The sequence below is a fragment of the Littorina saxatilis genome, linkage group LG2 (genome assembly GCF_037325665.1).
Source record: "Littorina saxatilis isolate snail1 linkage group LG2, US_GU_Lsax_2.0, whole genome shotgun sequence".
NCBI lineage: Eukaryota > Metazoa > Mollusca > Gastropoda > Littorinimorpha > Littorinidae > Littorina > Littorina saxatilis.
This window is the reverse complement of record NC_090246.1, coordinates 86,457,009-86,476,809: the sequence shown is the minus strand read 5'-3', so window position 1 is coordinate 86,476,809 and position 19,801 is coordinate 86,457,009. Positions and strand designations below refer to the sequence as shown.

The window sequence follows — 19,801 nt, the reverse complement described above, 5'->3', positions numbered from 1 at the left end:
AGGGCAAAGGACGACCAGGGTGCCCTTCAGTGCAATATCTCCATGCTCAGTCGTTTTGGACAGCGAAAACTGTGTATGCAGATTTCTGGCGAAAGTCCGTGTTAATACAATGTAACAGAGTCCGCCTAGCGATCGAAGACAGTGGGGTGGCAGGTCTGGTCCAGTTAATTACCAGGCACGCTGATTGCTACCCTTGCTGCACGCAGCACGAAGTCAGACACCAGACATCTGATCGTCTGGACTGAAAAAGTTCGGTCAAAGTACAATGGATGCCACGTATTTGGACGGAGTCGCGGGGATATTGTTCGATTTTTTCCCCTTGCAAATTGGTCTACAAAGTTTCGTCAGTTTTTGAACGTTTTAGGCAGGACACCTTTTCCCCGCTGCGCAAAAGTTGGGCAATTGTGTTGAAATGACGGAAGTGTTAGGCGTTTAAAAATAAGTTTTGCCAAACCACATCCCTGGATCATAAGGCTTGGAGACAGTGGCAATTGCACATTTGTGATTGTTTGGAAGTGTAAATTAGTGATTGTGGAGAATTATAGAGTCGAGATTGTTTGGTAACAACAAAAGATTTAACTTCACGAGAATTGAAAAAACACTGCGTTAGCAGTAGTTAAGTCATAAACTTTCAGGAACATGTTTGCTATAAGCAGAGTTCACTATAATTTCACGGGGATTGGTGAATATTGAAAACGGTAAACCTGTTCACTATAACCGATTTTGTCGCCTTAACCGACTTCACAATAAGTGAGCTCCACTGTGTGCTGTTTAATCATCCAAAGGGTCGTGAAAAATATGAATGTGACTGTCGTGATGCCAAAAGTGCGTGCGTGTGCAGCATAAAGTGACGTGCACTGGGGCTACCCGGATAAGCCGCTTACCCTGTCTGATGCCGTGACCGCGGGGTGTTGAGTACACTGCGGGCAGGGTCGCCCTCAGGACGTTGATTCCGCTGGCGGACTTAACTTACCCTTAATTTGCCTCTGCGTGATGATGGCTTCGTGTGCTGCTTGATTGCTGGGTGGGGGTTGGACGTTATTTTGGAAAGCATATTTCGTAGGAATTAAGATGAGTTAAGTTCCCTGCAGCTTTTGTGTGTGTGTGTGTCTGTCTGTCTGTCTGTCTGTCTGTCTGTGTACATCAGATAGAGAGTATATGTGTGTGTGTGTGTGTGTGTGTGTGTGTGTGTGTGTCTGTCTGTCTGTCTGTCTGTCTGTCTGTCTGTCTGTCTGTGTACATCAGATAGAGAGAGTGTGTGTGTGTGTGTGTGTGTGTGAAGGGTGGAAGGGGTTGAGGAATATAGCTCGTGCGAGCAGGGGCCATGTGTTTGAGTATGGTAACTTGTTATATTGTCAACTTAAATTGTGTTCATAAGCGCTTTGCTTGCTTTTGTTCTATGTTTTGTTTGTGTTTAAAACGTATGTTTTTTGTGTGTTTGAAACGATTGCATTTTTAGCCGAAAGTGAACAAAACATGCTTGAAAACCAACCTAAAACGGACGCTTTGACTGTAAGGGCACGCTATCGGGCTGTGTGTATTGTGAGGTCAGTGGCCGAAGTGTGTAGGTGATGATAATAAAATTATACTGAAGCGGTTGATGCTTTGTCTTCTCTCATTGTTTAGATGGGAGGGTAGATTATTTGGGGAAGGGGGAGGGGGATGCTACAGGGGGTACCGTATGTCACCTGTCTGTTGTGTCACTCGTTGATTTATTGTGGACATTAATATGTCAAACCTTTGACTCGTAGATTACCTGTTTAGTATGACCAGAACTGGTGGTTTGGACGCCACATTTCGTTTTCTTGTATTGGTACATTGCACGATTTATCGATCATGCATTTGCGCACGCCCCCCCCCTACACACACACACACACACACACAAGAAAGCACGCACGCACACGCACATCCGCGCACGTGCGCGCGCACACACACACACACAAGAAAGCACACACGCACGCACGTACGTACAAAAAAACAAAAACAAAAAACCTTCCCACCTACACTTTGTTGCATGGAACTCCAACCACTCTTTGCTCCAACGGCCTCAGGTGGAGCACATTCCTTGCTATCAGAGTGGAGGGAGGAGGGGGGGGGCGTGGTTGAGTGATTAACCTGTTTGTTAATTCACAGGGAAGAGGCGCTGAGATTGCCCTGTGAACTACGCTCGGCCAGTCTCAGCGGTTGTCAACACCACGCAACATGCTCCTTTTTTGCCCGAGAAAAGTATTTTGCCACCACCATCCCGAATCGTCCCCCCCACTCCACCCCCAAACACGCACACCCTCCTTTGCAACTTTTTTTGTGGGGGGGGGGGGGGGGGGGGTGGAGGAGATGGATTGTGGCTCAGGGAAAATCTTCTCACCCCCACACCCCATACTTCTTTTTTTCTGTTTTTCTGTTGTTGTTTTTTTACCTGGGCAACTTGTCATTCACATCCCCCACCTCTGTCTCCTCCTCCTCCTTTGCTTGAGCGTGCGTGCGTGTGTGTCTTTCGTAAGTCGAGGCGTTAACGAAGTTAATTATTGTGTTTGTGAACGATTTTTCTTTCAATAAAATGGGCGTGCCCCTCTGTACTACCCAGCGCTTTTCAGCAAACATAGAGATTATTGACCCCAACCGAGAGAAGCTGAAGGAAATTTTATTTTAGTTTCTAAAGCATCGAGCAGGTAGTGTTGATCTAGACTCATGGGAAGTAAAGGAAAGTGTACTTTAGTTATATAAGCATGATCAGAGAAAAGTGTTTTTTCAGCTTCGAAGAAATTTTGTTTTAGACTGTAAAGCTTAGTAACCATTACATGTCACGCCCTCACGACGCTGTAGAGGAATACGTTACAAGATGTGTCTATCATGCATTGAAAACACGCATTTTCTTTGGGCAGCATGATAAATTATCACCCTCTTGGCAAGTCTTTGATGAGCAGGCGTAAATTATTCCGTATAATTATGGCGGAAGGACATCCGTCATTCTTTGCAGACAGACTGCGTTCTTCAAACAACTTTTCGAGAAAAAGCGAACTGTGTCGATAACACATCTCTTGAGCTATGGCATGAAGTAAAGAACGCGGAAACGATCAGACAGTCATATAATTATATGATGAACCAAGTACAAATCCCCGAGCCCCCACCCGACACGCACACCAACATCTGAACCGTTATGGTGAAGGTAACAAAAAAATGGTCACAGCTTTGCAGTGGACTGCCCACAACTCAATCCATGGTCATAGCTGTTGCATCTTTCCCCTCTGCCCACGTCACAAACCATCGTCGTAGAGGTCAGAAAGCAGTCACATCCTTGCAGACAATACGCAGCGGGAAGTTGTTGTGCCTTGTCCACACGTCATGTGGCAACAGGCCGAGCACAAGGTGAACAGGACAAGGAAAGCACGTCCAACACACGAGGCGACGACCCCTCATACCTGTCGTGTTGGCACGGTCAGCGGGTCCACGCCTGGAACATACGAGGGTCCACCTGCTGGTCAGTGGCTTAACCCCTCACCCTCTGTCCGCTCCCACCTTCCAGCCTCTCCTACTCCCCCCTCACCCAAAACACACACACACACGGTCTATGAGCCCCCGTTTAGGTTTAAGATTGACTTCCCCGTGGACACGACCCCAGGGGCCCAGCACTGGGGGACGGAGAGGGAAGTGTCCAGTGTTGTGGACAGCCATGAGGAAGAGGCCTGGGAAACCCGTGGGTGGAGAGGAAGAGGTTTGAGCTGTGATGGGGGGGGGATTGGTCAGTGGCCATCTTTATGTCCTTGTTTATTCACCCCCAGCCCACTGTACACAAAAGCGCAAACACACGCACGCACACAAGCATGCATACGCGCGCGTGCACGCACGGCACGCACACAAGCATGCAAACGCGTGCACGCACGACACACACACACACACACACACACACACACACACACACACACACACACACACACACACACACACACCGTCCGTAAAAAGGAACACAATATTCTCGCCGCCCCCCCATCTCTGTCTCTATTATATTGCCTGCTGGACAACAGTGTCAGCACCCCCCCCCAACCCCCCCCCCCCTGTTTTCACCTGAAGTCCACCTCACCTGTTTACAATCAACACACACCACATGAGGGGGCGGTGCGAAGGCGTTTTTGGTGGGAAAGAGGAGGAGGGAGTGACGGACACATGACATTGATCATCATCATTATTTTTTCAAGGGAGCTTGGGGAGGGCAGAGTTTTCTATGTAAATGTCACTTGATCAGCGGGTATGTGTTCTTGTAATGCCTTGCGATCAGCGGGTATGCAGACTATTGTCTTGGAGGGTCTCCGGTGTCCATTATCTCAGTGCGTCGCCGTGTCTGTTTTTCATCGGTAGACCGTTGAAGGCCATGCCGGTGTTCCCTTCCACTGCACCTCTGGGGGTTTCAAGGCCATTCTTCTCCTCCTCTTCCTTTTTCTCTTGTCCTTGACTTCTGCTTATATACCCTACCCCCCCCCCCCCCCTCCAGTCAACCACCACCACCCTTCCTAACCTCGTAATTGAGATAATAAAGTGTTCTATATCTATGTCTACCCACACACTCGCACACATGTGTACCCTTGGTATCATCTCTGTTAGTGTACTTTTAATATAGGAGTGTGGTTACTTTTGACAGTGTAATGAGACCTTGTCAGGAACAGATTGACAGGCAGACAGACCGATAGAGAGTACACACACTGACACACAAAGGTGTTTTCTCTACAAATGATAAAAAAGACGATGTGCAAGCTGCATCTCCCCCCCCCCCCCCCCCCCTCATCCTATCCTTGAAGTTTCATTCCGTTTGATTAAAGAAGATAAAAGTTTCGCGGTGCAGCAGCAGCTCTTTGGCCAGCGAGACATCACACAAGACAAGGTCATGCTTTTCGACCTCTGTGCTCGTTAGTTCTCATCTAAGGTTCTTTCAAGTCACTCCTAATGAAAGCGGAGTAATTTGCATGCTCACGGTTTTACGTGAGAAGGCCGACGAGATAAGGAGTTTATACGTTAAAGATCACACCTGGTTTAGGTGAGTCTTTTCCGGCAGGTGCTGGGGTAGTAATGACTTCATTTCTTCATGATGATCTTTCCTGTCATCAGCTTGCGTTTACCTGGCGTGTTGGGAGAAATTGTCTTTCTGGAGAGTGGTTGGAACCAATGAGCAACAGAAGTGCTCTGTCTTAAGAACGGAGATGTTGTAATAGGTCGTGTGATGGAGTACATGGTAGTAGAACCTCACACAACTAAATGATACCTTATCCTTAGAGACTGACTAGTTCGTTTTTACGTCCTGTTATGATCAATTGGCCTATCTTGGGACAGGTAGAGTTAATATGCTATGTGGGGGGAGGGGGGCAAACACTGGACAGACATGCATATATGAAGAACTTATACGATCGTGTTATAGTTCTGAAAACCTGTTGTTGCGATTTTTCAAAACGGGGGTGAAAGATCCTTAGAGACAGTTGTTGATATAGTGAACGAGTATGGGAAGCAGCCTTTTGGAAGCCTTGCGCAAAGGGATATGCCGTATGAATTAACTGCATCGCCGGACCATTAAAAAAGTTACAATTGTGCATCATGGTTCAGTTTAATGGTACGGCCGCCACGTATACAGGTCAGCTGTACGTGTAGACGGTATCCATGTTTCACCCACGTGTCACCTCTGTGGCACGCAGAAGGCCTGTCATTTTACAACAAGTGCAGTTTACATCTAAACATGCACACACCTGTGTAGCTCGACTCTTGTTGCTGCCAGCTTTCCATTGGAGGGCGTAGGCGACACAAAGTTCGCATCAATGTGATAAAAATGTAATGACAGTTTAAATTTTAAAAATAAATAAAAGAGAACCGTGCGTCTACACTCTGTGTCACCATCTTCTTGTCATTTTCAATTTACCGTGTTTTCGCGTCCGTAGGTCACCTTGCCCTGGCTACAAACTAGGAATAGAACCCGGCTTACATGAGACATGTCCTAGGACGAGCCACACCTGCAGGTGTCCTTTTAATTTTTGATTCCTTTTTTTTTTTTCAATTCCGGATTTCGCTTAACTGGCAAAAGAAGCTGTTAAAGATGCATTACGTCTCGTGTAAGCGACAATGTACGCCACCTCAGATGTTCCCAGAACTTGACACGGGATGAGAGCTTCCTTCAACTTCAACACATACCAATAATCAACAGCGTACATCACCTCACATCTTCTCAGGATTTTACACGGGACAAGACAGTCCATCCATGCAGACATATGCCATAAATCAACAGGCTATCAGCTTCCTGTGCAGAGAGATTTGTTAAAAAAAAAATGCTGAATTAATCTAGGAGATTGACACAGGTGTCACTGACGTCATTCATTCAACAACATATTCTCACTCTGCACGAGAAGCAGCCAGACTGTTCATTTTTGGTATGGGTCCTCATGGATGGGACCCTCTTTATCCCATGTACAATCCTGAGAAGAGGTGAGGCGGTGTACATGATCGATGTTGATTGAACATTGGCGTGTGGTGAATGGTCAAGATGAAGGATGCTCTGTTCTCGTGAGAACAAGGCCGAGGTGTACGCGAAAGTTACCAACCGGGTGGGAGCCAGCCACGGTTTTGGATTGGTTGAGATTGATCTTGGTTGTGATTTCAACGAATCGGACCCGACGGTTTGTTCTCCCCTGGTTGGGTGGTACCCACCTTCTCTTCGTGCACCTCGGCCCTGATCTGTGAAGATAAAAATGTATCGGTTACCCGAGAAGAACGGCGCCTTGAACGAAGACAAGGTGACAGGGAGTCCATGTTTTATGTGTGTCACCCCGGGGAGTGTGACAGGGGAAAGAAGAAGGTTTCATTATCATCAAGACGTCCTTTTCATCAACGCAAGGTGCGCCATTGCTCAGTGGCAGAGAAATGGTGAATAGCTTCGGTGTCGCTCGTCACATTTCGGGATCTTCTGTATGTCGGTGGGGCCGCCATGCGTGAAAACAAAATGAATGTGGCTCCAAAAGGTTGAAAGGAAGTGGCGTTTTCTGCTCTGTTTTGGAGTTTTATTACCGTTTTTTTGGAGGGCTATGTTCTCTTTCTTTTGGATGCTCTTGTTTTGGTATATGTCCAAGTGGAAGGATGCTCTTATTTACATTCTTTCTTTACGGAAGTTTTGGTCTTCTCTTTTTACATTTAGTCAAGTTTTGACTAAATGTTTTAACATAGAGGGGGGAATCGAGACGAGGGTCGTGGTGTATGTGTGTGTGTCTGTCTGTGTGTGTGTGTAGAGCGATTCAGACTAAACTACTGGGCCGATCTTTATGAAATTTGACATGAGAGTTCCTGGGTATGATATCCCCGGACGTTTTTTTCATTTTTTCGATAAATACCTTTGATGACGTCATATCCGGCTTTTTGTAAAAGTTGAGGCGGCATTGTCACACCCTCATTTTTCAATCAAATTGATTGAAATTTTGGCAAAGCATCTTCGACGAAGCCCGGGGTTTGGTATTTTTTTTTTTTCATTTTCATTACTTTATTGTCCCATCGCTGGGAAATTCGGGTCGCTTCCTCCCAGTGGAAAGCTAGCAGCAACGGAGTCGCGCTACCCAGGTGTCTGCGTGTTTAGGTGTATTCAGCCACCTGCACTTATGGCAGAATGACCAAGGTCTTTTACGTGCCATTGTGATGACACGGGGGTGGGACATGGCTTCCGTCTCTGGGTCTGCACATAAAGTTGACCCGTGTCCGTCCCGGCCCGAATTCGAACCTGCGACCTTTCGATCACAAGTCCAGTGCTCTACCAACTGAGCTACCGGGCATTTCAGCTTGGTGGCTTAAAAACTAATGAGTGAGTTTGGTCATTAAAAATCGGAAATTTGTAATTAAAATTATTTTTTTATTAAGCGATCCAAAAACAATTTCATCTTATTCTTCGTCATTTTCTGATTCCAAAAACATATACATATGTTATATTTGGATTAAAAACAAGCTCTGAAAATTAAAAATATAAAAATTATGATCAAAATTAAATTTCCCAAATCGTTTTAAAAACTATTTCATCTTATTCCTTGTCGGTTCCTGATTCCAAAAACATATAGATATGATATGTTTGGATTAAAAACACGCTCAGAAAGTTAAAACGAAGAGAGGTACAGTAAAGCGTGCTATGAAGCACAGCGCAATCGCTACCGCGCCAAACAGGCTCGTCACTTTCACTGCCTTTTGCACTAGCGGCGGACTACATTCAGTTTCATTCTGTGAGTTCCACAGCTTGACTAAATGTAGTAATTTCGCCTTACGCGACTTGTTTCTCTTTATTATCATGTCATTAATCCTCTTCAGTTTTTTCTTATTTCTTGGTCTCCTGTATCAGCACTTTTGTCGTGTGTTTTCCAGTATTTTTCAAAGTATTGTGAAGCGTTTGTAAATACTTTGTTCCAGTGTTTTCATGTATTGTTTCGAAGTATTGTGAAGCGTTTGTAAATAGTACTTTGTTCCATTTTTTCATGTATTTTTTCGAAGTATTGTGAAGCGTTTATAAATGACACTTTGTTCCAGTGTTTTCCTGTATGTTCTCAAAATATAGTGAAGCGTTTATAACACTAATCCAGTGATTGCCTGTGTAACTGTCTGTGTCGTCTATATTTTTACAGTCAGCGAACACTTATTTCCTAAACAGGCATTGATGATGTTGCAAATCTATGTACGAACATCTGATTTTCCCTTCGTCATCTCATGCCGATTTTCTTGCCTCGAGTTATGTCGGAATTAATATCACGTTAACATTGAAATTCTAGAAGTTGAAATGGCGTCGTTGCATTTTATTTTCCCCAGATGAGACGTCAAGGGCTTGTCTAGACGTTTGAGTGGGCTCTGTCTTCTTAGTTCTGTCTGCTTTTGTTTTTGTATTTCTTTTTGTTGTTGCTGGTGCTTGACTGAAAGTTAGGACACATGGGTGCAGTGTTATTGGAATCAGACATCCCAACATGTTACCGTAAAATTCTAAGACTTACCGTGATGTTTAAGAAAAACTGTGATAAGTAAATTGACGGGAGTATACACACACACACACACACACACACACACACACACACACACACACACACACACACACACACACACACACACACACACACACACACACACACACACACACGCACACACACACACATAAACACACTTGTTTTAAAACAGAAACATTAAAAAATAAAATTTTAAAAAGACACGTGAATTATTACTGTTAAAGGGGATTGGTTTTCCGGAGACTGCGATGTGGGAAGATTTATTGTGATGTTATTTCAGAATAGATGCGTGTTGCTATGCACCAGTCTCAGTCAGAAGGCCAGAGTTGCAGCAGTGGAAGTGATATGTTTGTTATTGTTAGCCACCGTATGATGTCCCAGCTCAGGTGGGCGAGAAACAACTGGCAGCAGAATGAATGAATGAGACTCAAGACGTTACTGTCCTTATACAGGCATGAGACCAAGGGTAGGGCGGATGGTGACGAGAGGTGAAGGGACGGGGAATGTTTGCAGTACCGTGAGCCGGGCTGGGAGCAGTGCCCGCCAATGTTTAGCTCAGGCACCGTCGCGGCAGACGCGCCTTAGTTCTATGCAGGAAAATGCAGCGCGCTATTCTAGCCATCTGGCCAACTGTCGTCCTCGTCTGTAAGGCAGACTGGTACCAAGAGGTGTAAGTTACGCCCGCCTTCAGGCTCAGGCATTTTCAAACGCTCGACTCAAGACTATATAAAGACAAGGAAAATTGCCATGCAGTGTCGGGCAGTTACAGATATAAAAAACATCACATTTACTAAGAATTAAGAATTGTACGGAGAAAAAAAACCACTCGACCACAGGCCATATCACATTTACTAAGAATTGAGAGTTGCACTAAAAAAGCATCCAGAATTCCTAAGCAGTTACTCACGACCTGACGGGGCTGACTGTAAGCTATGCGGGATATGGCATCCATCTTTCTGTCTTCTGTAAGCCTACCTGTAAACTGGAACATGTTTTTTGTTTACCCAACTCGTTGCTGTTTTACCTCACCATTACCTCACCTGAGCGCCCCCTCTCCTTCAAAAGTGGTTGCCAGCACGCACACGCACACACACACACACACTTTCTGTTTAGTATTGTAAACGCGTTGTTCTTTTACCTCTCAGGACGCCCTCCTCCGCTCCCCTCTCCCCCCCCCCCACCCCCTCACACACACAGGTACACATTTTTGTCCGGGGTCAGTGACCAGACGGTTGGCCAGGTGTGCCCTTTGCCAATCGAGGTGTAACCGTAAGCTGAACGCGTGTTTTAGACGAGTGTGGTTTAGCTTTGAATTTTTGTTTCGTTTACGAGGCATCGTAGGTGGCTTACGTGTGAGTGGGCTTTTAAATGCGGTGCTACTGCAATGGAAAGCGAAAGAGAGGCATTCATCTGTCTGTACGACTTCCGTCATCGCTTGTGATATTTTGAAATTAAGAGTTACGACCCGGAACGCCTTTTTGCTAAGGGTTTCATTTCACATCTGTCTCTGTCTGTCTGTGTGTCTGCAGTACATGGCATGAGAGTTCAGTATGCTAAGAGTTATCATAGTTGACCCGATATTGGCCTCAGCGCACACGTGACAGCTTTGGTCCAACTTGTGGTAACCTTTGCCGACTGCAGTTCCCTGGCACACTGAACTCAACCAAATAGCTAGCGTGATGGTAATTGTCTTGTCCCTAATACGTTCTTTCCTGGCCACAAAATGTCACCATTACTGTCACAAGCTGGTGCGGAGAGTGCAGCCGCCGTGTTGAACTTTCCAGTTCCGCCAGTTCTCAGGCACTTTTGTATTTCGAGTGTTATGTATGCTGTGAGTGTTTGGAGTGTTATGCTTTGGCCTTTTTTTTTTGGGGGGGGGGGGCGTGTTTTTTTAATTTAAGATTCACGTGAGGAATGTAAACTTCCTGGTGTATTTATTTTAGATTGGCACAAGTGTCTTGAAAATACATTCCGTCTCGTGTAAGCGATCACGTACACTGTCTGAGATCTGTCCAGGCTTTCAGGTGCGTTACGAACATCATTTTATCAAGACAAGCACCACGATTAAAGAATCAGTGACAGCTGTGTCAATCTGCCAACAGATGTTAGCAAAAAATTAAAATAAACAAAATAAAAGTTACAAAATTAAAACTCATACTTTCAAATTCATAGGAAGTAGATAGGCTGTTGAATTAGTGTATGTGTCGAAGTGGATGGGCGCTCTTTGTGTGTGTGTGTGTGTGTGTGTGTGTGTGTGTGTGTGTGTGTGTGTGTGTGTGTGTTGTTGTTGGTTTAAGCACAATTTTATTCAAAATACATGACATGAAACAATTGACAAAACTGCAGCTAGGACACGAACTCAAGCAAATGCTTATTTGACGTGACCATAACAATGCTAAGTTACACAAGTTATGGGTGCTCTTATCCCATCTTAAATGTTGTGCAGATCTGTCGTGGGGTACAATGACGGCGTGCACGAGAACTGTATCTTTAAAGTAGCTGGGCACGTGCAACATCGCTCTAACGTCCAACCCTCCAGCGCAAGAGCTCTCACTTGAGATGTCAGTGTTTGAAATGCTATGTCTGTGCCGTACTGGCAATGAAATGAATATATTGTAAACGATGGTAGTTGAATTTCAAGCCCTTCCAGGCATGTTTCCAACTTCGGCAATTAGGAGTATGGAAAACGCTGGCTCCTATCGGTAGGGAAAAACAAGACAGTGTTTTGCTGCTGATGGTGGTTGCAGTTGCAGCCAATCTATCTGAAAACACTAGCAGGCATGTTTCCTAACACGGCGAGTAGGGGCAGGAAAGACGTTTGTCCCACACGGAAATCTTCTTCTGTTCTTCTGCGTTCGTGGGCTGAAACTCCCACATACACTCGTGTTTTTTGCACGAGTGAAATTTTACGTGTATGACCGTTTTTTACCCCGCCATTTAGGCAGCCATACGCCGTTTTCGGAGGAAGCATGCTGGGTATTTTCGTGTTTCTATAACCCACCGAACTCTGACATGGATTACAGGATCTTTTTCATGCGCACTTGGTCTTGTGCTTGCGTGTACACACGGGGGTGTTCGGACACCGAGGAGAGTCTGCACACAAAGTTGACTCTGAGAAATAAATCTCTCGCCGAACGTGGGGACGAACTCACGCTGACAGCGGCCAACTGGATACAAATCCAGCGCGCTACCGACTGAGCTACATCCCCGCCACTCCACACGGAAATAACACTGTTTTGCTGATTGCAACCGAGGGAGTGAATCTGCTGCAAACAGTACACAAAACTACGATTATGAGAGTTGAATTCAAGCTATTCATAAGTACTAGCAGGCATGTTTTCATACAGAGCATGGAGGATGAGGGGAAAAGAATTCCCTCGCGGTAATAAAACTGGCGTTTTGCTAATCATAACCCAGGGAAGCATTTTGCTTGCAACCGGCACGGTTGGCCTAGTGGTAAGGCGTCCGCCCCGTGATCGGGAGGTCGTGGGTTCGAACCCCGGCCGGGTCATACCTAAGACTTTAAAATTGGCAATCTAGTGGCTGCTCCGCCTGGCGTCTGGCATTATGGGGTTAGTGCTAGGACTGGTTGGTCCGGTGTCAGAATAATGTGACTGGGTGAGACATGAAGCCTGTGCTGCGACTTCTGTCTTGTGTGTGGCGCACGTTAAATGTCAAAGCAGCACCGCCCTGATATGGCCCTTCGTGGTCGGCTGGGCGTTAAGCAAACAAACAAACCAAACCAAAATTTTTGCTTGCACACGGTAGTGAAAGTAGTGCTTTGCTGATGACAACCAGATTTAAGACCCTGCAGGGAGAAGATGCCCGATGCCAGTGAGTGTGTTAGCAGGGAGAGATAGAGAAGACGAAGAATTTGGGCAGACGGCCAAAAGAAGCAAGGGATCATGCACTCAAGAGTACAAACACGTAACACCGACGTATCTTTCGCCGTGTTTTACCCCACATCGCCGGTCTCGCGCTGGAGCGGAATTTCATTCACTGGCGTATGGCGCGGTGCCGGTGACGTCACGTCTGGTGACGTCATCAGCCATGGCGTCAGCGGGGTTTTTGCATCCAGCAGATGAGATGCAGAAAGCGTTGTGCAGTACAGCTGTTGATGTCGTTAGTTTTTTTGGGGGATTGTAGTTTTGGGGGGGCTTGATATTTTCTTGGAAGAGTTTTGAGTTGACTCTAACTGGAATTGGTTGTAAACACGGAAGCGGATGGCTTTTGCATCTTTTTCTTAACGAAGTACCGAGTGGACCACACAAGTATAGACACCTGCGCACGCACAGACCAATGAATATATGAATAAATTAATGAATGAACGGGAAAACGTTTTCCACGAACAGCTGAAAAACCTATCATGATTATATATATATATATATTTACGCCTCAAAATATCGCCCCAAAAAAACAAGGTTTGAAGGTGAGACCGTCTCCCCAAATCCCTCTCTACTTTCTGTCTGTCTGTCTGTCTGTCTGTCTGTCTGTCTGTCTGTCTGTCTCTCTCTCTCTCTCTCTCTCTCTCTCTCTCTCTCTCTCTCTCTCTCTCTCTCTCTCTCTCTCTCTCTCTCTCAGAAAATAGTTATGAAAAGACGAGAGGTGGTATAATGCACTCGATTGTCTGCCGTAACTGGCATGGCTGTCATGATTAGCTGCATTGTTTGTTCGCTTGATTGCTCCCATTAGGTCCGTGGCGGTGAACTTGTAAGCCCTTTCCGTGTTCATCGCATAATACCAAAGGCATTAAATGAGCGTGATGGTTTTATTGATTGCCGCGGAGAAAAGGACAGCAATTTACGGTTGGTGCACCCCTTGAAAGACAACAATTAATGCAGCATTTAGTCGTTAATTGCCCCAGAAAACATATCGGCAATTCGCTCTGTGACAATTAGGATATGAATGATGGATTAGTCACAAGTAATTGAAGAGGTATCAAGGCCAGTGAAAATAGTGGAGGGCGGGGGGGGGGGGGGGGGGGGGGGGGTTAAAGTGCATGTGATTTTGTATGTGATCTCAGAAATGCCGGTCACTGTCCTTGAAATGAGCAAAACACCAATAACCCAACAAATTGTTCTGACCGAATTAGCAAAACAACAAGCCTTCAGAAATTCGGGCAGAGACAGAGAAAGAGAGAAATAGAGAGAGCGAGAGAGAGAGAGAGAGAGAAGGGGGGGGGGGTTATATACCATCTTTCTGAAAGGGAGAGAGAGTTTATTTGCGAGGATTGTTACTAAGCATACAAATATACTTTTTCTCCTTTGCGTGTATCCTTGCATTTACACTAAATTGATCCCGCAGTGGGGCACTGCGGTTATGAAATTAAAGGCCCCTCCTGTTTTTGGAACCGCAGGAGCTTTCTAGTTTGCTGTTAGGTAGATTTTTGGTTCCTCTTTCCTGTCATGCTCTCTTTTTCTTCATGAATTCTTTTCTTTTTTTCTGCCTTCTTGCTCATTCACCTGTATTTTTTCCAAAAATCTCTTCTCTTGCCGCTTGTCTCGCGATTCATGTATAGTTTAATCTGTTAGTGTTCTGATGTAAGTCCAGCAGTAGATAGGTTAAGCCTATTTTAACATACTGGAAACTGGTAATCTTCCAGTAGGTATTAATTTAGTTTTACTAAAGCCTGCTGGGACACAAGTAATGGGTTAGTGCATTTGTAAACAGGAATCGCTTGACAAGTGGCCCCCTTCATCCCCCCCTTCCTCGTCCTGATATGGCTCTGCGTAGTCGGCTGGACGTTAAGCAACAAATAAACAAACAAACACTAAATTGAACTCGCAAGTCGACCAGTACACTAAAGATAGAGAAAGGAGTGGGGTGGGTGTAATTTGTGATTACGGAATACCCGATTTGTTCGGGTAAATCGCTGGCTAAGTCACGGTGAGCCGGGTCTAATACTCAATTAATTAGTACCGGCACGGTTGGCCTAGTGGTAAGGCGTCCGCCCCGTGATCGGGAGGTCGTGGGTTCGAACCCCGGCCGGGTCATACCTAAGACTTTAAAAAGGACTGGGTGGCCGAGTGGTAACGCACTTGCGCTCGGAAGCTAGAGGTTGCGAGTTCGACCCTGGGTCAGGGCGTTAGCAATTTTCTCCCCCCTTTCCTAACCTAGGTGGTGGGTTCAAGTGCTAGTCTTTCGGATGAGACGAAAAACCGAGGTCCCTTCGTGTACACTACATTGGGGTGTGCACGTTAAAGATCCCACGATTGACAAAAGGGTCTTTCCTGGCAAAATTGTATAGGCATAGATAAAAATGTCCACCAAAATACCCGTGTGACTTGGAATAATAGGCCGTAAAAAGTAGGATATGCGCCGAAATGGCTGCGATCTGCTGGCCGATGTGAATGCGTGATGTATTGTGTAAAAAAATCCATCTCACACGGCATAAATAAATCCCTGCGCCTTGAATCCGTATGTTGAAATATGCGCGCGATAACAAGCAGCATAAAAATTTAAAAAATTGGCAATCTAGTGGCTGCTCCTCCTGGCGTCTGGCATTATTATTATTATTATTATTATTATGAACATTTGTGCGCCTAATCTAAATATAGCCCTAGGCGCTTACAAAATATAAAATACATAGTGAACATTATACGAAACACAAATCGACAAGGACCAAGACACTCGGACTCTACACTCGCAGACAGGCGCACAGCGAGAACGCGACGCACTCACTCATACCAACTACAGGCACATGCATTCTAGACGGAAAAACAGTCGTAAATAAATAAATAATGGGGTTAGTGCTAGGACTGGTTGGTCCGGTGTCAGAATTATGTGACTGGGTGAGACATGAAGCCTGTGCTGCGACTTCTGTCTTGTGTGTGGAGCACGTTATATATGTCATAGCAGCACCGCCCTGATATGGCCCTTCATGGTCGGCTGGGCGTTAAGCAAACAAACAAACAAACAAACAAAATTAATTAGTCTGGCTGGTTGGTTTCATTTGCCCGTGGGGACTGTTATTGCTTTGCAATCAGACTGTGTCACGACTTACTGCTTTCTCTGCCATCCTGTGATTGTCTTTTTTATCCTGTGGCCAGATGGAAAGTTTGACCTTGTGTACCCTTCTGATTGTTGACGGGCTTCCGATGACATTGAGATATAAATCTAACTTCCTTTCTGTGTAAACGATGATTGGTTTTACAGAGTGGCATTGGTGTCGGGTACGAAATGCATTGAGCACACACCAATATGAAAAGAAACTACGTTGTTCAGAAAGCGGCCAGGCTGTTGGTGTTTACCAGATGAAACAGGCGAAACCAGAGACAGGGGCGGATCAGTTGCTTTGTAAGGGGGGGTGCACTTTGAATCGAAAGTGAATGTGATGCGCGCGAAGCGCCCGAATTTGCTAGGGGGGTCCGGGGGCATGCCCCCCCCCCCCCCCCCGGAAAAAAATTGGCCCAAAGAAGCAAAATGGTGCCATCTGGTGCCATTTGAACTTAGAAATGATCATAGAATCAGCTTTCCAATTTGTTTTAAATATTTGTTTTACTGGAGGGGGGTTCACCTGCACCCTGTGCACCCCCCTCTCGTCCGCCCCTGAGAGACAAGGCTGGCGATTGGAGAGAGAGAGAGAGAGAGAGAGAGAATGGGTGTTGTGTGAGAACAAACACTGCCTGCACGTGCTAAAGCAATGACAGCTGTAAGCTCTGTTCACGACGGACAGCGTTTCTCCCAGGTTGACCACAAAGTCATGCTTCTGTCATCAATAATGCAAACTCCCTTTTTCGCTTTTGATGGTCGGCATTGTTTTCTTCATTTGGTGTTTAACGTCGTTTTCAACCACGAAGGTTATATCGCGACGGGGAAAGGGGGGAGATGGGATAGAGCCACTTGTTCACAAAAGCACTAATCAAAAATTTGCTCCAGGGGCTTGCAACGTAGTACAATGTATTACCTTACTGGGAGAATGCAAGTTTCCAGTACAAAGGACTTAACATTTCTTACATACTGCTTGACTAAAATCTTTACAAAAATTGACTATATTCTATACAAGAAACACTTAACAAGGGTAAAAGGAGAAACAGAATCCGTTAGTCGCCTCTTACGACATGCTGGGGAGCATCGGGTACATTCTTCCCCCTAACCCGCGGGGGGTGGCATTGTTTTGGATGTAAAGGGTAGGGGGGGGGGGGGGGGTGGGGGGGACGGATCGGTGGGGAGGGGGTATGCAGGAAAGCGAACTCTAAATTGTGTGTTAGGGTGGGGGTTATGGGTCGAAGGGAAGCCCCGGGACTGGGGTGAGGTGGGGTGGAGTTCACTGACTGTACAACGACCTCGAAATTGTGTAATAGGTGACCTTACACCGTTGAGTGAAAGCAATGGGGCGCGATCAGGAGCGGGGTAGGAATGATGCTATGGTGTTGATTCAGTGTCCCAGCAAATGGCTTCCTTTGATAGAACCACAAATAATTTTCCCGGCAACTCGTACTGGGGATAGGGAGTGATGTGGGAGGGGGGGGGGTCGTAAAGGTGCAAGGGGGTGTATTATGTAAGCGGCTGGTTGCTCTAATTGCGGTGTTAGACTGTGGCTGTCCTCTGGGACTGGGACAACTCGGGGCTCTGTGGGCTGGTGTTGATGAACCATTGTTGGCATTTCCCGTGTCATCGCCACTCCACTCGGGCTCCATTGCTGGGACGAGGATGCGAGGCAGGAGGCTGTCATGGGGTCCTTGTCGGTTGAATACTAGATATATCGTCAATGTACTCTGGTATTATTCATTTTGAATGAGTCAGGGTTTAGATGGTTGAATACTAGATATATCGTCAATATACTCTGGTATTATTCATTTTGAATGAGTCAGGGTTTAGATTGTTGAATACTAGATTATATTGTCAATCTTGTGATGGAATGGAAAACAAAGAGGGGGGGTACAGATAAACTAGTTCAATGAAGCAGGTGTTGATGATCATTTCATAACACCATCTTAGTCAGAACCTTGCACTGTATGGACACACAATGTTTTTAAATGAGAAAATAGTTTCTGCAGAGACTGTTGATTGTTTTGTTGTGATGCTGTCTGGACAGTTGAGAGGCAGGGAGCTAGTTCTGTATCTAATGAGTTTGATTTATATATATATTTATATATAAATGAAAGGGATTTACTACATGAACGTCAAGTACTCTCTTCCCCCCTCCCGCACACACACTTTTATTTATTTATCCTTTTTTGCTTGCTTTTATTTTATGGAGGGGGGTTGTTGTTGTTTAGTGTGTTTTCTTTGGTTAGTTTTATCATTGTTATTGTTGAAGGTGTTTCACGTGCCGTGCTGTCAGCACGTGTAAGCTATGACTAAGTTCTGTCACGAGTTGTGCTTCTTCGAAGCTTCGTAGCTTCGCAGCTGTTGTGCATGGCACTTGCTGTGCTTATTCTTTGTTCTTCCTTCAGCCCCATAACCGCTGGCATGTTAATAACAATGATATATGATTATGTAAGTTAAAGTTTCCCTTATGTTGGTTTATCTTTGTACATTCCCCCCAGCCCCAACAAGAACCACCAACCCCTACCACCATCCCCACACTACCCCACCCCACCCCTGGAGACCTTAGGATGACAGTGTCTGAGTGTTGTCAACTTGTGGTAACAGATGTGTGCAGACGCAGGTCGTGCTTTGTTGTCTGTGTGCTGACCAGATAGATGTGAGTAGATAACTGAGCGATTTTCTCATGGGCTGGTGTGCTGAGCAATTAGCTAGCGGTGGTTGGAACAATTTATTTATCCCGATGGATTTGCCAACAATTAACCGACTTCTTTATTGTCAGCTACTGAGCTAGTTTATGGTTTGTTGTCGGCTTCCGTGGGATTTTGAAGGAGGGTGTCACCTCACTCTTATTGAGTAACGCACGCACAGACACACTCAGACAGACACACACACACACATACACACACACACACACACACACACACACACACACATACACACACACACACCGGGGGGGGGGGGGGGGCAGAGAGGGGGGGATTCTTCATCTTGGTTGCTCATCCCTGCAGTTATCACATTCTCCAGTGAATCCTAAATACAGTCACTTTTTTAGCGTCCTCTTTGTGTGCATTGTGTTCTTCTGACATGCTTGGCAGTACTTTTGATTTATATGTAACTTGTCGCTCATTTTAATGACTTCTGTGACTCTGTTTTACACCTTAAATTCTGCTTTGTTTGCATGATGTTCAGGTGAAAGTTGTACTTTTAGAGCAAAGTCGATGAAACTGGAAGTTCTGGAGCTTGTATAGCAAAGGTAATGATTTGAGTTAGTTTTGGTTTAAACAGTGTTTTATTTAACAATTCAAAGATACAATATGTAATAAGCATGTTTAGAATCAACAACAAGCTATAAGCTTTTAGTGGTGATCCTAAAAGAAGAAACACACATACGCAGGACAATATCTTGCAGTGAGACTTTAAGATATTGCTCTTTAAACCTTTCCAGTTAGTTTTGTCTGACATTGTTTGACACTGTTTCTAATGTTGTGCGTGTGTGTTTGTTATGTTACAGCCACGTTCACGGTGATGTGCTACAACGTGCTGTGCGACAAGTACTGCACGCGCCAACAGTACGGCTACTGCCCCACCTGGGCCCTTAACTGGGAATACCGCAAGAAAGGCATCATTGAGGACATCAGGAACCTCGCTGCTGACATCATAAGTCTACAGGTGTGTTTGTCTGGCCGTCTCTTTGTCTGTTTGTATCATCTTGACCCGCTACTGAGAGTATGGCATTGAGGATAGTCGGAAACCCTCCCTACTGGCATCATTTAGTCTACACGGATGTTTGTCTGTCTGCACACAGCAGGGCTGTATAT

General features: G+C 45.5%; 1 protein-coding gene across 1 annotated transcript in view; it reads left to right on the top strand.

The window, feature by feature from the left end:
* The window catches only part of LOC138960009 (uncharacterized), a gene marked incomplete in the record, with an annotated part of 74,958 nt that overhangs the window by 28,531 nt on the left and 26,626 nt on the right, over positions 1-19,801 (top strand). The window contains 1 exon segment of the mRNA XM_070331727.1: positions 19,495-19,652. Within this exon segment, the coding sequence (XP_070187828.1) occupies positions 19,495-19,652 (158 nt within the window).